This window comes from Microchirus variegatus (genome assembly GCF_963457635.1).
Source record: "Microchirus variegatus genome assembly, chromosome: 9".
Lineage (NCBI taxonomy): Eukaryota > Metazoa > Chordata > Actinopteri > Pleuronectiformes > Soleidae > Microchirus > Microchirus variegatus.
In genome coordinates this window covers 17,499,626-17,516,221 of record NC_139810.1, presented here as the reverse complement: position 1 = coordinate 17,516,221, position 16,596 = coordinate 17,499,626, and the positions used below count along the sequence as shown (strand labels likewise).

At 40.3% G+C, this 16,596-nt stretch overlaps 3 protein-coding genes across 4 annotated transcripts; all 3 read left to right on the top strand.

Annotated features, from left to right (window-relative positions):
* Positions 1–725: 725 nt before the first annotated feature.
* LOC310932158 (charged multivesicular body protein 4c-like) lies at positions 726–4,544 on the top strand (the record flags this gene model as incomplete). The annotated part of the gene is made up of 5 exons (XM_083895451.1): positions 726–738; positions 1,075–1,252; positions 1,515–1,629; positions 2,957–3,083; positions 3,305–4,544. 5 exons carry the CDS (start codon positions 726–728, stop codon positions 3,367–3,369), a joined length of 498 nt encoding a protein of 165 aa, XP_083751577.1. The 3' UTR covers positions 3,370–4,544.
* A 359-nt stretch (positions 4,545–4,903) lies between these two features.
* eif2s2 (eukaryotic translation initiation factor 2, subunit 2 beta) lies at positions 4,904–11,352 on the top strand. The gene is made up of 9 exons (XM_083895654.1): positions 4,904–5,021; positions 6,194–6,377; positions 6,532–6,632; positions 7,917–8,037; positions 8,124–8,224; positions 8,786–8,934; positions 9,408–9,464; positions 9,570–9,655; positions 10,049–11,352. Exons 1-9 carry the CDS (start codon positions 5,007–5,009, stop codon positions 10,222–10,224), a joined length of 990 nt encoding a protein of 329 aa, XP_083751780.1. The 5' UTR covers positions 4,904–5,006; the 3' UTR covers positions 10,225–11,352.
* Positions 11,353–12,192: 840 nt separating this feature from the next.
* LOC310931632 (serine/arginine-rich splicing factor 6-like) lies at positions 12,193–16,549 on the top strand. Of its 2 annotated transcripts, none has more exons than XM_083894853.1 (6): positions 12,193–12,410; positions 12,777–12,913; positions 14,439–14,560; positions 14,640–14,848; positions 14,954–15,007; positions 15,115–16,549. In XM_083894853.1, the coding sequence occupies exons 1-6, from the start codon at positions 12,304–12,306 to the stop codon at positions 15,557–15,559; spliced, it is 1,074 nt and encodes a 357-aa protein (XP_083750979.1). In that variant the 5' UTR covers positions 12,193–12,303; the 3' UTR covers positions 15,560–16,549. The 2 variants fall into 2 exon arrangements, with proteins under 2 accessions (XP_083750979.1, XP_083750978.1); XM_083894852.1 differs by having other exon boundaries at positions 12,777–12,940.
* Positions 16,550–16,596: the final 47 nt, after the last annotated feature.

The window sequence follows — 16,596 nt, the reverse complement described above, 5'->3', positions numbered from 1 at the left end:
AATGACAATAAAACATGCAATGTCCATCAAATTGTGCAAAGGTTAGAGGAAGAAGACAAAATATGACATGGACAATGTTGTTCTTACAGTAATGTGAAGCTCACAATCAGAAGACATATGAAGTCATGTTACATTAAAGAGTTCGGAGTTAAGCCAGAAAGAACAGAATCTAACAAAGCCATTAAAGAAAGATGTGGAACATACAGTGATTGAGTATAATGGCAGGTGTCGGTTTTAAGATCGGATGTAGGGAATGCAACATGCTGTCATATGTTATATTTAGTGTATAATGTTCTATAAATGAGAACAGCTTACTGTCTACATTCAGGTGAGAACATGTTGTCTTTCTTTGGTCAGTAATGCCCTCACTTATTTGTCACAGTCATGTCCGAGGAAAACTCACAGAGTCTAAAATTAATGTAACTGGGGTGGGCATGTTGTCCTACTGCTGCAATAAAGGTCATAAGGTCACCAAAAACAGTAGGATCAGTCCCCTGGGACAATAATGAGATCTATAGTTTTTAAGATTAATGTTTTAACCTGATAGTGGTAAAAAACCAATGAGTCTTGGGGTCACCAAATTTCCTGCGAACCTGGGCTGAAGTTTTGGACAAAGAAAAAGTGATGGAGGCTACCTCGTATGAAAGGCTATCAAAGAACTGAAGAATATATTTTCATGAAACGTGGGTTCAATATGTATTTCCTTCTCCAGTTCAATGGTAAGAATGAGTCAGCCAGGTGATTAAATCAGTGGTTGTGGTCATGTGGCTGACTGTGGCTGAGTCATTTCTACATTCGTCTTTTGTTTCTTATGTATCAAGTGCTCATTACAATTTATCTCTAATTGCCCTAATTCCAGATCAAACTGTCACTTACATTGTTTGGTAAACATGTAAGCATTTTATTAATGTCAGTCAGTGGTGGATCAGTGTAATTTCACAGCTGGATAACACTTTTATGGCATTATTCCTTACCTGTTTGAGGACAAACTGATCCCCATAATGAATTGTGTTGTCTGTTTTTGTGACAATCCATTCCTCCTGACTCGTCGTCCTCTCGTCTTTGTGTCCCCAGCGGCTCTACAGGCTTTGAAAAGAAAGAAGAGGTATGAGAAGCAGCTCCTACAAATTGACGGCACGCTGTCGACCATTGAGTTTCAACGGGACGCTCTGGAGAACGCCAATACCAACACTGAAGTGCTCAAGAACATGGGCTTCGCTGCCAAGGCTATCAAATCTGCACATGAAAACTTGTAAGGTTCTCCGCTCTTTGACTGAAAAAAGAAGAAACGATTCAGTCTGTTTAAAATAGAAATATGAAGAATATGTTTAGCTCATAACAAAACACAGAGGATTTGACTTGTATGTAAGTTAATTTTGGTGGATAGTTGCTTCCACTTCAAAATGGGGCTGATTCCTCATGCACGGATAAATATGTTGGTTAAGTCTTGGTTAAACGATACTCCAGTATGTCCTGTTCTAATTTGATTCCTCTCCTTGTTCTTGTTAATTCAGGGACATTGACAAAGTGGATGAACTGATGCAGGACATTACAGAGCAGCAGGAAATGGCCCAGGAAATCTCCGACATCATCTCTAAACCTGTCGGCTTTGGGGAGGAGTTTGACGAGGTCAGTGGTACTTTGTTTTTATTGTTATTTGAGGTATGTTTTTTTCAATATAGTTTGTGATTTGGAATTGATTGCAGGTATTTCAATGTACTTTAACTGTCACCTCAGGTTAATATAATGTTACAAACTCTTTCACTCGCTTCACCACAAATACTTATAGTTACCAGCTGAGGTCGTGGTTTTGCCTGTGAATGGTGCTTTCTTCTTTTTGTGGGCTCATCATGGGCTCAACACTGTTTGCTGACCACTGTGCTTTTGCTTTAAATTTGAATGGTCTCATTCATAGCTCAGCCACAACACAGTTGTATCCAGCATCATCCTGGGGATGATGCCAGTATGAATAAGGTCTTTTCTCCATTTTTTAGTCAACTGACTTTAGGTATTTCAGTTTAACTCTCAGTGAGAAGCTGAATTCAACTAGTGTACAACATTACAAAATTTGAAAAGTAAAAACAGCATCTTATATATGAGATAAATAAGAAAAGATATAGATATACAAGATAAGCTATATTATGTACACATTTCTGCATAAAAATATTACTAAAATTATGAGACTCATGTCATATTTTGTTGTGTAGTGTACTCAACGTTTCCCAACATTTTCAAACTCCTTTGAGTCAAGGTGCAAAGCATTTCATTTTGTTTGCACTTGAATTACATTATTAGCTTTACTTATCTCTGCTATAACGATGAGGTGATTAGGTTAAGAAATTAACCCTGGCTCTCTGAAACACGAATGAGGTACTGAAACAAATGTTGAAAGAGAACTTCTGAGGCAAAACTACTGAGAAATATGGACTGAGGAAGGAAATGTTCAGTATTAGTTATTTGTCAGTGTGTTGCCTTTTTTTGTTGTTTGTTTTTGTATTTCGGCTCAATTTAGAGTTTTCAATTTAACTCAATCAATTTGGAGCAATAGGGATTGGTGCCCCAGCCTTTGAGCTGTCCTGAATTCAAACCAGCAACCCTCCAGGGCCATCAGTATGAAATCTTCACCAAATGAAATATGTGGACAGATGATCCGCTGTGGTAAGCCATAGAGAGGGAGAGACTGAGAGAAAAATAAGTGTCTCTCACTGCCATTAACTGCTTGTTTTGCTGCCAGAGCACTTCTGGTGGAGAAGGCCAGAACTCCCATGATTCCATGCTGCTTCTGGACATCTAACTAGTTATTTTGTTATTGTTTTGATTAAAAGACCCCTAGTGGCAGAAATTTAAATTTAGTGGTTAAATTTGTAGCATCAACAGCAAAAGGTTTTTGCTCTTGCACAGTCAAGTTTGTGTTGTTTATCTGCATCTAGAGTGTTGATTGTTGTGTTTGCATCAGGATGAACTGCTGGCAGAGCTGGATGAGCTAGAACAGGAGCAGCTGGACAAAAACCTTCTGGAGATTGGAGGACCAGAGAACGTACCCCTCCCCAATGTGCCTTCTACGTCATTACCTTCTAGACCTGGTAAGAAGTGTTTGACGAACCTAAAATTAGAAACCTAATAGGTCTTAAAATTAGACAGACAAAATACCCAAATCAGTGAGGAGAGTAGCATATCACCAGCTCTACTCTGAGTCTACCAGCATCTTGCTACAGCTGTGTCTTCACTACAGGAAGTTGTCTGTTGTCCCTTTGAATAGTACATTTAAATCTATTGTTTGATTTCTGCCTCTCTCCCCCCAAAGCCAAGAAAGAAGAGGACAAGGACGACATGGAGGACCTGCAGCGTTGGGCAATGGAAGCCATGTAAAGGCAGCCTCTGCCATGTCGTACCTGCATCACAGAGGGAAGATGAAGGAACAACAGGATGAATGAAGGACTGATATGATGTTGTGCAAGTGTTTACGTGTGACTGAGAGGAGCTGACTGTCCAATTAATATAACACTAGAAAACAGCAAAAAGTGCTATAAAATCACTTTTTCCGCCCCCTTCACTACCTAAATCAGGGAATACCTTATTGCTCAATGAAAATGATCCAGTCAGAGGCTTTGAAACTGAAGCTCTGACACTGTACCTTGGCAAAGATAACTAATTGTTTAACCTTAGACACAATACTAGCATTTCATGGTCCTTGTCTTTGGGCAGGGCTGTTTCAGAACCTACCAAGCTCATGTTGAAGTGTGCTATTATGAGCTCTGTGGTGAAGTAATGGACTTTGGTGGGTTTGTTTGATGACAGTGTGGCGTTGTGAACATCACTGGATGACAGGGGACATTTTATTGAAGTTTAATCCTAAAATATGTGTTCCTAACTGACATATTTACCTGTGTTTGTGATGTCAAATTTGCTGGATGTTTTTTCTTTTATCTTTTTGGACAAAAATAATTTTTGTCATCTGTTTTTTTTGTTTGTTATTAACTGCTCTGAAAAAAGGAGAGCATGAAAACAGCTAAGCATGTGCTTGGTGAAGATGCTTTGAAGCTGTGTGAATCTGAACCTCTTTAGTTTCAGACTGTGTGCTTTGTCCCCACAATTTTGTGAGCATTTCAGTAACTCCCTCTTCCTCAAAGGCATTGCCACCAGTGGTTCTTGTTATTTGGTGTAAATATCCGAAATGTTTCTCTTTTTATATACACTATATTTCTTCAGTCTTTCTTTTGAGGTTGTGTAAGCATGCAACAATGGAAAGTCACAATATGCATCACAACAACACACAGCTACAAGAAGAAATGTTTGACGAAAAATGTCATCCTGCTCCTTCTGTCCGTCTTTTTATTGGTCCTTCTGTTTCAAATTGTATGATGTAAAATAGTAACGATAATAATAATAATAATAATAATGATGATAAGCTACTGTCACTCTTTATTAACTGCATCCAGATGTAGGTGGAGTGTTAAAACATCAGCGTGTTTTTGGGTTTCAAAAGTTAAATTCTTAGTTTTTCATTATGTAAGTTTTTTACATTAAAAAAATGAAAAACACAAGAATGGACACGCATGTTAGCATTTCAGTGTTTATTTATCCAGATGAGATGATATAATTTGCAAAATCATTAAAGGTTTTTTGATTTGTAAATTAATCCTCACTTTGTCATTGTGTGCTATAATTGTATGGGTTTATCGCTTATCACTAAACAGACATGTATTTTGTTTTACCATTTTAGTATCATTATTTCTGAATGAATAATTCGTTGTCGAAATCAAGGAATGCGTGCAGCAAACTCACGGTGGGCATATTTTGCAACGGTTTCGTTCGTATCGTGTTGCTCTTGAACACACTGCTTGTTTGGTACACGCCGTCGCGAACTATTCACGTCATGGTTTCGTCAACGACACGCCTGCGTACTGCGACCCCGGCGCTGATGCAAGAGAATTTCGGCGCAGCGGTGTGGCTTCGATCGAGAGACAAAAAGTAGCCTGATTTTTGTCACCTTTCATCACGCAAACATGTCAGGAGACGAGGTAAGTGACCGTCACTCGGTCGCCGTCTACGCCATGTCTTTGTTTGGAGCTGTAGGGTAAATTTGGGTGAATTTTCGGGGCAGATATGTGTGAAGGATGATTTTGGGCCTCGGCGCTGCTGCGGACAGGGAGGGGAGCAGCAGTTCTCACATGGCTGCAAACGAGCTAACAGCGGCCCTGAACAGGCCAGATGGCAATTAAGACTCAATATATTCTCCAATATCACGAACTGTCGCACAGTGTAAATCATCACGACTCAATGTGGCTTCACTAACCCACCACGGCAAAGCCGTTGGAGAACTCGGAACTGCATCGCCTTGGTTAGCTAGTTAGCATGAGCTCGCTGTGACTAAGCTGCGGTGCTAACGGTAACCATTCATCCAAACGCAATAAAGCTAATTATGTTCAATTCGCTGTTTTTATTCTTGGCAATTGTTTTTTACTCAGACACGAGAGTCCAAGTACAGGGATTTAAGTAGGCATATTTGATTATGTGAAATGTGTGGGCTGTTATACATGCCTGCTGTCGGCAGCAGCAAGAAAGCAAGCACATAGTAAAATTATCTTGTATACCCCACTGCTCCTGTCTATTATTATTATTGTATAGTGTTAGTTTGACATTGTAACTTGCCCCATTATTTGGAGAAAACCCCCTACATCCTTCATCTCGATGTTTGTATATTTGTTTTGTACCTTTACCTCAACCTTCACTGCATTTCAATAGGATTAAGAAATGTTGTTACCTCATATGAAGGCTATACATACAAGGAAAGGGTCTGTAGTCCATGTCCCACAGCTGCAATATTTCTGTTTTCTGAAATCAGCACATGCGTATATTATACAAGCACAGTTAGTGTGCCTGACTGCAGAGTACTTCTTATTCATTTATCTTTCACTTCATGGTGTTTCTGGTAGATTCTTTAAAACAAAAAGATATTCAGGGAGCTGTCACATACTAGTGTATTTTTAGTAAATTTGAGGATGCTTGATATGTCAAAGTTATAGAATCAGCTGGACGGAAATTTCAGTAAGTGCAATGCTGAAATGTTAGTTTGTCAAATTGTCCATAAGGTTCTTGAACGAAAGAGAGGAATCAGTGGAACCATTTTTGCCACCACTAGATAAAATGTTAATGGTTGTAAATGTTGACTGTCTTTTTTTCTCCCGTACAGATGATTTTCGATCCCAACATGACCAAGAAGAAGAAGAAGAAGAAGAAGCCCTTCATGCTGGATGAAGAAGGAGGAGAGGGAATGGGAGGAGAAGAGGCTAAAGAGGTGGAGGCGAAGGAGGTGGAACCAGAGGCTGGAGACGACAAGGAGATGGATCTGGATGAAGATGAAGGCAGGAAGAAAGGTTTGGATGAGAAAGTGTTGCCCTGAAATGTCACCTTTAATACATGAACTATCACTCCAGAATTTATCAAACCTAAAATTCTACTTTCATTTTTCATTTCAGTGGAACTTATTCATCTTGCTCATATAACATGGAGTTTTTTTCTCTTCTCTAGAGCCATCTGACGACCTGAATGACCTGAACTTCGTCAACCAAAAGAAGAAGAAGAAGAAACCCAAGAAAGTATTTGAAAAAGATTTCGAAGAGGGATTAAAGGTTAGTTGAAAAAGAAAGACAAAGGCAAATATAAATACCATTGTATTGATATATTCAACAGGTTATTATAAAGGACCTAATTCCATATGCACATTTTGAAGCAATTCTACAGCATGTGATTCTAAGAGATAACCCACCCATGGCAGACAACCAAAATAGTTTCATTATTTTCAAAGCCATTTTTTTATTAACAAGCAAACACTGATACAAATGTTTAATTTTTTATAAAATTACATTGATGTATTTACACTGAATCAATATACACGCCCTAAGAACAAAACTATTCCATCTTTTAATGTTTAAAGTTATTTTGATGAAGCTGCTATGCTTTTCCTTTCCTATAGTGTCTTAAAAGTCTAGTAAAAGATTTCTCATGAGACCAATTTTCCTCGCAAACAATTCTTGCGGGAGTTGATGGAAACCTCCACTGGTGTTCAGCTTTCGTGTTTTAGCTCCTGTGCCGTAGTCGAGAAACACGGGGGAGGTTGATTCCCCAGGGCAAAAATAACAACCTGAAACTGGGTGAAGGAAAGGAAAACATGCATTGTTTAATATAAAAACAAAGGCTAGGCTAAACAGCTGGGTCCACCAGGTAGTCAGAACTAAAGGTTACTACTATACTATACTATACTACTATAAAGGAGCCTCTTGGACAGACATCTCAAGCAACTCAAACATATTCAAATAACTTAATATGTCCCAGGAGGCAATTTAAGGCATGTAGAGCAACTGTGCACATGAGACAAACGGAAGATTGTTTTTTTGTTAACATGAAAAAAATATAAGAACCAGTTCAGCTGCTTAATGCTAACCCCTGAAGGTACAATGACCTGGATTACTGAGAACCTTCACAGACGGAACACAAAACATATATTCCAATAATATTTTTCCATCTCTCTCCTTTTCTCTGATTTCTGCCAACTGCATTTTGTTCTCAGTATCAGAGGAGGTTCTGCAAATGAATACATTACAATAAGAAGAGCTAAGGTTTCTCTCTGTTGAGTGGGTCAGTGATAGTTCAGTAAGTCTGTCTGTCCTAATCTAATTGCATCAAATCAAACCTATCGAATCGTATCAAACCTGTATTACCCATAATACATGTATTGTTGCTGAATTGACTCAAAGCCCATATATGGATATGTGTATTAAATCCTAACTCCTTTGTTTTTTTAAACAATATTTTACATCAGTGTTCTTGATCTACTTTTGCTTTTCCATCACTCCATTGTATTCACATAGAAAACACTCATCTCACTGCTGATTTTTTTCATTGGTCCAAACCAGGAGCTTAAAATTGAAGGAGAGCAGACTGAGGTAGTGGAGGACGACAACCTGGACTTGGTGCTTCCTCCCAAAAAGAAAAAACCCACAAAAAAAGAGGGGGAGCCATTGGAGAATGACGACGGTAAGAAACATGTGACAGAATCCTATGTGATGTAGAAAAAAAAAAGGAAAGACGCGGGTGAGATGTTTTGTATGATGTTTCTGCAGCACTGGAAGACAATGATGGGAAGAACAACGATGGAATATCATTCAGCTCCTCTACAGGACCTGCTTGGGCTGGCTCGGAAAGAGACTACACTTATGATGAGGTAGATCACCTTTAAAGAACAAACAGGTTATGAACGGGTAACGCATCCTTGCATGACCAAGGACAGCTTTGTGTTCGGGATCTGAAACAAATTTCTCTCTGACTACTGGAATGGAACAAATGCAAGTATCTAAATAAACAAATTCCACCCTGTCTATAGGCTGTAGAGAAACACTCTGCGGATCAGATGCATTCAGAAAGAAGTCATCCACAAACACTTGCTTACCTCTTCTGCTAATTACAGAAGTGCTTGATTGATGATCGCCCTCTACTGATACAAGTTGTAACTACACCATGTGCTAGTCCCAGAGAAGTGACTCTGAAATTGAAACACGTTTTCTGTTGATTAATACATCGTTGTTAAGTCGAATTCCTAATTACAATTAATCATTAACACCGCGAGTTGATAGTTGGATATAATTGAATGATCCCATGGCAGCATTATTTCAGCAGATCAAAATTTAAGTTTACAAATATAGTCAAAGTTACTTAATTTTTATGTTAATGCAATGAGCGTCCACTGCAGTTTGTGTGATTCTTGGAATGTCTTCTGCTGTGTCAGCTCCTGAACAGAGTCTTCAACATCATGAGGGAGAAGAACCCAGACATGGTGGCCGGAGAGAAGAGGAAGTTTGTTATGAAGCCGCCTCAGGTTGTTCGAGTGGGAACCAAGAAAACCTCGTTTGTCAACTTCACAGACATCTGCAAACTGTGAGCCTCTCCCGACTCGCATCACACTGGCCTCTCAAACTCTTATCGTCCGTCTCGGTTCACATTAGTCCTTAAGTTTGACATTTTTACTTATCTCTCACCTCACCCTTCCCTTCCAAGTATGCTGGAGAACCTAAGTAAGCCTTCAAATGGCATCACAACTCAAAATGTCTAGTTTGTCCATTGTGGGCTAGAGTAAAAACATGGTGGCCTCTATAGAGTTGATAAAAATATAAAAGGCTCAACCTGGGCTAATGATAAACAATTCCTACAGTCAGGTGAGGGTACACTTATTTTAACAACAATAATTCTATCTTCAATATCTGAAATAATTTTATCCAAATGTTACACACTGGACCTTTTTCAAAAAAGAGTCAACTGATCCAAACCTTGTATTGAACTGTTCTCTTTTTGAGAACAGAGTTGATGACTGGTCATCTGATCTATAAACTGACCTTTCATATTCTTCACAGTTTACATCGTCAACCCAAACATCTTCTTGCTTTCCTGTTGGCTGAGCTGGGTACAAGGTATGTTTATATTTGCTTAAACTTGTTTGCTCTGTACAAAAATGGTCACGCTGAGCTGAAAGTTTGATTTGTGATTTTGCTTTGTCGCCTTTTTTCTTTTAACAGTGGTTCGATAGACGGAAACAACCAGCTTGTGATAAAAGGCAGATTTCAACAGAAACAAATTGAAAACGTGTTGAGAAGATATATCAGTAAGTGGTCATTTTGCAGCCATTAGCAATTAAGAATTTTCTGCAATTTGATTTCAAGATTGTAGTCGATGCATACTTACAACCCATGTTCATCATTTCGAAAGATTAACTGAAAGATTTTCTCAAATACAGAACATAAAACGTCAAATCTTATTTAAAAAGAACATGAGTTTCAGATTTAACATAAACACATGCGCATGTTCAAAAACTTGTCTATACCCCGAACTCCACAGCTTCAAATAATTCTCATTACAGGCACAGTGTGGGCTGGCAGCAATTGTTATTGATTTGAATTAATACATTTTAATTATTGTTATAATTAAGTACCTGTCTACTAAACATCTGAAGGAAACCGCAGATCTCTTGTGCTAACAACTGTATTCTCACCCACAGAGGAATATGTGACGTGTCACACCTGCCGCTCTCCAGACACCATCCTGCAGAAAGACACTCGTCTTTATTTCTTGCAGTGTGAGACTTGCCACTCCCGCTGCTCAGTAGCCAGCATCAAGACCGGCTTCCAGGCTGTGACGGGCAAGAGGGCGCAGCTTCGTGCCAAGGCCAACTAAAAAAGAAACCCACAACTGGGCTCCCCCTCCACTCTCAGCCTCTCCTTTCCTTCGAAAGGCTGAAGCTGGGGTCGGACGCCCCTTTGATTTGCTAAAAGGACTCTCTGAAACGAACTGCAGGAGGGTTTGGCTGTTGTTAGTTGTCAGGGCCTGACCAGGCAGGGAGTGAGAGAGTATTCAAAGCCGACAGATTGGGCTAGGCATCGTGGGCAGATGATGTGTACTACAAACACTGTTGGATTTGATTTGTTTGTCTGGCTGATGATCCCTCCATCTCCTTTTAGGTCTTTTTTTCCCCCTCTCTTTTGCTGTGATTCTTGATTTCCATAAGAAAAGTGATTTAACATGCCTTGAATCCTTACTCATTTGTTCTTCTCCCACTTCTCACATACACCAGACGGGAGTATTTCTTCAGATAAGGAATGGATTCTTCAGTGAGCCAGTTTAACTGCAGGAACACAGCTTACTTGCTGTTAATTATAATGTTGCTTGTGGTCACTTCTTTATTCTTGAGCTCTGCTTAAGCTGAGGTTGTTTCTGTTCCTGGTCTGGCCTTGAATCACTCCAGAATTTTTATCAGAGGTTATTGAACTTAAAAAAATCAAAGTCACCAGGCTAGAGCACATCCAGATAGATTTCTCACTGTGGACTGGTCAGTGACGAGCTCTATTCACTGACCTTTTGATTATTTAATGATATACAAAAAAAGCATAACAAAAAAGAAGACCACAAACTCGAACTTGCAGGGGTTGATCATTCTGAGAAGACCTATGGAGGTTGTGTGTGATAGAGAAACAGATTTTTTGTGAGGACTTTTGATGCATTGACGACCAGTTGTGTTTATAAATTCTTTGACTTCAAAAGTTTCGATCAATGATTTGCTCAATCGCATATTTGATTTTGTCCAGAAGAGCAGGTTTCTTAAGATGACATTCTCCAAAAACAAACACAAATCACAATTTTCCACTGTGATTTAAAGATTCACGACACAAGTTAGCCAGTAAGTAAGTCTTTCGTCCAATGACACTGGATATGTGATATTGGTTCTCTTGATGTTGGAATAAGTGAATATGTCTGGCTGGAATAATTTTAAAACCTGGTTTTTACAAAAATAAAATATTCACTCTCTCTCCATTACTGATCTCTGATCATTGAAGCATAATGTCTTGAGTCATTTTTTTTTTTTTTTTAATTGCCCGGTGGTGGGTTTATTTCTCTCCTGAGTTTAAACTTTATCCTAAGTGCAGTGGTGATGCTCCTCCCTTATGACCCTTAAAAGATGAGCTTTGTAGCTGACAGAGGAGTAATTACTGTAAAAAATACTATGGGCTGGAATATCAACGAGGCAAAGAGGACAACAGCAACCCAGTGCCACAAAAGTCTGAGATTGACTGCATATTGTTGGACATTTGCATCATTGTAACACATACACAAGGTCTTGTTCTTTCTTATTCTAATCTAAAATGTGTTGAATTTATGCTTTCAGAAGATAATAAATCAATTGGCATAATTATTACCTATTATTTCCTTTATTCTTCAATTCTCAAATATATAGGACTATGTCCACTCCACTTACTGACATATGAATACATCGGTCCAAATGATCACTGATATTTTTAGAGATTATTATTCAGATATGTGACTTGTTTAAATCTTATGCTTTCCTCGTACTGCTTCTAAAAATAAGTAAATTAACTAGAACGTGCATTTCCCCAGAAAATGACCTTGGATATGAATGCTGAGTAATGCCGAGCTATCATGCCGTTGATGCCTTTGAACTTTAGAACAGTTCGAAAATATTTTGCCAGCGAGATTTTTTAGACCAGTTGTGTCATCAATTTATGAATAAAGAAAAAACACAGATGAATACGACACAACTGCTGCCTTTACTTTCGTGGTCCTCACCGGAAACGTGTCACCTCTAATTCGTCGCTGATTGGCTGACTTGGCGCGGTCGCAGACTGTATCTCGGCGGAGGAGGTAGTACTTTTGTACACTCCGTGCGACTGCTTCGTCCAAATCGATAACGACCTGTCGTGAGGAATAGTCCAGAACTTCTGCAGTTCACGGGGAAAGAACATGCCTCGGGTGTATATTGGACGCTTGAGCTACCATGTCCGCGAAAAGGACATTCAACGCTTTTTCAACGGATATGGTAAACTCATGGAAGTCGATTTAAAGAACGGGTGAGTTTTTGTCAGTTTGCTAACATTTGCTAGCACACTTGCTAGTCACTCATGTTAACGACGCCAGTGCTGTAGTCATGGAACATTTTACGTCTTCGAGTCATTGCATCTTGTTTTCCCTCATAGTCATGTCATCCTGTAAACGTCACATATTGAGCTCTTCACACCGTTCAAATAAATAGTAAAGTTCTCTAAACATTGGTTTTACTTGTGTGAGTCAAATGTCGCATGGCCAACATGGCGTCTTTGTGTTCGCTAAAGCGCGAAGCTAGCAGGCCATGCTAACCATAGGAATAAGCCCCGTGGCAACTACACGCGACTGGAAGACTTAATGGCTGCTTCTTAATTCAACATTATCCTCTCCAGATATGGATTCGTGGAGTTCGAGGATAACCGGGACGCCGACGATGCCGTTTACGAGCTCAACGGGAAGGACCTGTGCGGGGAGCGGGTGATCGTCGAACATGCCCGCGGGCCGCGACGAGACCGAGATGGCTACCACGGTGGGGGTTACTGGGGTGGTGGGCGCAGTAAGTGCAGTCTATTACAAGATACCCTCTCTTCCCCTCCCTCTGGGGTGAGGTGTCGATGTGGACTGCACAGACCCGTTTATTCACACTGGCTTTACACACACATTTACATATTTCAACTGACTTTATTTACAGAAACACTGATTGATAAGATGCCTGTCTGTCCCCCCCTCATTTGTATGGCTCAGATGGCACATTTATTTACATGTGTAGTGATTGAATGCTGCTAAGCTATACCTGTTTAACTAGCATGGCAGCAGGGCGCAGTTCTCACGTACTGTCTGCTCCAGTTAAAAATACATTTTTAAAAAATCATACTTGTTGGAACAGTTTTCATATGTGACTATCAGGGGTTGCTGACCTGCAGGTATTTTTTCTCCTCCCTGATGAGCCACATGTTTGGTTTATTATTGGGAGTGGACTGCATGCCAGAGCCCTTACATACTAGAAATGTGTCTTTTCAGTAGATGCAACAGTACCTAAAATAAATATAGGATGGCAAGTTCAGTGAGCCATGAATTTTCAACTTATGTTGTTGAACTGAATGGAGGAACATCATCGCACAATCACAGAAAAACGTTCATTCATCATTAGAGTTGGACTAACATTTTATTGTGAAATGTGTATTTCTGATTTTGGTATATATTTTATATTCCACATTAACAAAAGTCCTTGATGTTTCAATTTGAAAGAGTCCAGTTGCGGGCTGAGGCTGAGAGTCCATTGAGGCTAAAGATGACTGGCTAAGATGACTGCCTGTCCCGTTTGGCCTTGGCTTTCACCTTACAATGTGTGTGTGACCTTTGCCCCCCTTGATCCTTGGCTGACCTAACCGGAAGCCATGATGACAGCAGCCTTTTGCCAATAGACCAGGGGTGATGGTGAGGATTGCCATTGGTTTCTATGTTGACACCAAACACAAGTGGATCGGCTCTAGAAAAGAACTTGCAATCAAAATAATGTAAGCGAAAAGACAGGGGGAAAAATACATTTTAGACTGGCATTCAATCAAATGACAAATAACAAAAGACTGGTGTAAGTTTTTCTCTACACCATTTTTTTCTCGATTTGATTAACAGTGCCTTTGACTGCAACCTGTGTGGATGCCTGTTTTCTGTTTGTTTTACAGGGTGCAGAGGTCTCGAAAGAACATCACTGTCCATTTTGTTTGCGCAGCTAAAGCATCTCAGTGTGATGTATCAAAGTGAGACAGGCTTTGTATAGCTGGAAACGGATGCAGTGGTGTTCTTTTCAGCAGGGAACAACTTCGAAATGCCGAACAATACAGACTTTAAAGAGCCCATGTGGTGGCTTGTTCATAATGTACCCCTAAAGCCTTGTGTTTGAAAATGGGATCAGGGTGACTCCTTTTAATTGAGTTTAAAATTTCACTCCTTGGACTTTAATCTTGCAAGTCATTGCAATGTGTTCCAGTAGTAGTTGGTGTCTCAGTGGTGAAGTCATTTCTAACTTTTTCTCCTTTGCTGCTGTTTTTAAGGTAGTGGTGGTTACAGCAGCCGGAGCCGCTCTGGCAGGGAGAAATACGGCCCCCCTGTCCGTACAGAGTACCGCCTCATTGTGGAGAATTTGTCTAGCCGCTGCAGTTGGCAGGACCTAAAGGTAAATATTTGAAAGCTATTTCTTGTTCAAATGGCTGTTTCAATAGGTTTTCCCTTCACAAAAATGTTGTGCCCACCAGGACTTTATGCGCCAGGCAGGAGAAGTGACCTATGCCGATGCCCACAAGGAGCGCACCAATCAGGGGGTGATTGAGTTCCGGAGTCAATCTGACTTGAAGAGAGCTATTGACAAACTGGATGGTACTGACATAAATGGGAGGAAGATTCGTCTGGTGCCGGACCAGACAAAGTCTCGCAAACGAAGGTCCTACTCTGGCAGTCGCTCCAGGTAAGAATAGCACAGAACTGAAACGAGCTTGGTTAACGCTGACATTGCAACACTGATCCTTTGGCCAATAATGTATGTGCCTCTAACTTATTTTATCATCCTCAGATCTCGCAGTCGCCGCCGCTCTCGTAGCCAGAGAAGCTCCAGGAGTCGCTCCAGGTGAGAATGAGTCAGATCCAGAGGGGAAAAAAGCTTATTGGAGTTTAACTTTATTCGAATTGTAAATTCCAAAGCACCAAAATATACATTTCTTCTGTTCCTTACAGGTCTCGTTCCCATGGCGACAAGAGACGTAATCATTCCCGCTCCAGATCTGGAAGGAAGTCTCGCTCTAAGTCTGGAGGAAGAAAGTCACGTTCCCGATCCCGCAAATCCAAATCTCGTTCACACTCCCGCAAGTCCCGTTCCCATTCGCACGACCGGAAATCCAAGTCCCGCTCAAAGAGTCATTCTAAGGTAAAGTCAGAGCGGGATTCTCGCAGTCGATCCAAGGAGATGTCTCGTGACAAGAAGTCCCATAGTCGTTCGGCTTCCCCGATGGAGAATGGGAAGGAGGAGCGCTCTGCTAAGTCTGCCTCTCGGTCCCCATCCCCTCGAGAAGACGGGCGCCGATCTAAATCGGGTGAAAAACGCTCAGTCTCTCGTTCAAAGTCCCGCTCAAGATCCCGCTCTAGACCTCGCTCACGGTCCAGATCAGCTTCTCAGGATTAGTGGGAGGTGAAAGGAGATGCTTCTTATTGAGCTTTGATCCCTATGCTGTACATAACGATTAGTGTCATCATACTGGCTTATGCTTCCTGACTTGTCTACTTCTCTCCTTCAGTTGTGCACCCGTCTTAACAGATTTTAGATGTAGTTTTAATAGAGAATGCTCCACTCTCAAAAGGGCTTTTTTTTTCACTGATATAAAAAAAAGTTAGTCTGTAGAGCTACACCAAACTTTATATACCCCACTCCGTTGAAATCAAAAGTAGCTAGGATCTGACTGTTTGGTAGATTGATGCTCTTCAACTAATGACTGCATTAATCAAACCCATGGTTTCACACGTAACATGGTAGTAGGAGAAAAGTAATGTCCAGCCACAGCATTGAAGCCATTTCCCCTTTGATCTGCAGTTTCTAATTGCTTTTCAATGAATCCTCAATCTTTGGCGTTGTCTTGCAGGACTTAAAAAATGCACACCACGCAATGCAAGAACTTGTAACTTACTGTTTGCAGGGAAACAAGGCTTTGTATTTCATGTTTTGAACAACTTGCTTTATAGGTGGATTATTGTGACCCTTTTAACCCCTTGTACAAAGACCATGCAGCAGATATATTCTCTTTTCTTTTACCATGAGCAAGAAATCTGAAGACCTTTACTTTCAGTTGTGTTTAAAAGTGTCAAATGTAGAGTCAAGCTTTTCCTCCTTAAATGATGGGGGTCTTGAATGATTTGGAATTGGTTTCACTTGTAGCAGGCAAGTTTTTTTGTGCGTGTCAGGCCTCTGCTTATTTAAGGTGTGCAGCTGGGACTGGTGTCTTTGTACTGAAAGGTACACCCATTCAAATCCCTGGAGGGTCTGCTTGTGGTTTTATAACCGATCAGGCTTGCACAATGCAGCCTCTCTCCCTTTTGTGGAATTTTTTTTTCTCCCAATCAGTTGAGATCTATCAAAAAATTTGAGTTTTTTTTATTGTATGTCCCATTAAAGATCTTAATGAAAAATGTTTGTGTTGATTTTGTCTGGCTCAAAGAAACGTGACT

What these genes read in the sequence shown, in the direction of transcription:
- LOC310931632 (XM_083894852.1), top strand. Translation starts at nt 12,304, where the DNA reads ATGCCTCGGGTGTATATTGGACGCTTGAGCTACCATGTCCGCGAAAAG. An exon ending in TTACTGGGGTGGTGGGCGCA is followed by an intron (nt 12,941 to 14,438) that starts GTAAGTGCAGTC and finishes GCTGTTTTTAAG; the next exon opens with GTAGTGGTGGTTACAGCAGC. An exon ending in AGCTCCAGGAGTCGCTCCAG is followed by an intron (nt 15,008 to 15,114) that starts GTGAGAATGAGT and finishes TGTTCCTTACAG; the next exon opens with GTCTCGTTCCCATGGCGACA.
- eif2s2 (XM_083895654.1), top strand. An exon ending in AGATGAAGGCAGGAAGAAAG is followed by an intron (nt 6,378 to 6,531) that starts GTTTGGATGAGA and finishes TCTCTTCTCTAG; the next exon opens with AGCCATCTGACGACCTGAAT. An exon ending in TTGGCTGAGCTGGGTACAAG is followed by an intron (nt 9,465 to 9,569) that starts GTATGTTTATAT and finishes TTCTTTTAACAG; the next exon opens with TGGTTCGATAGACGGAAACA.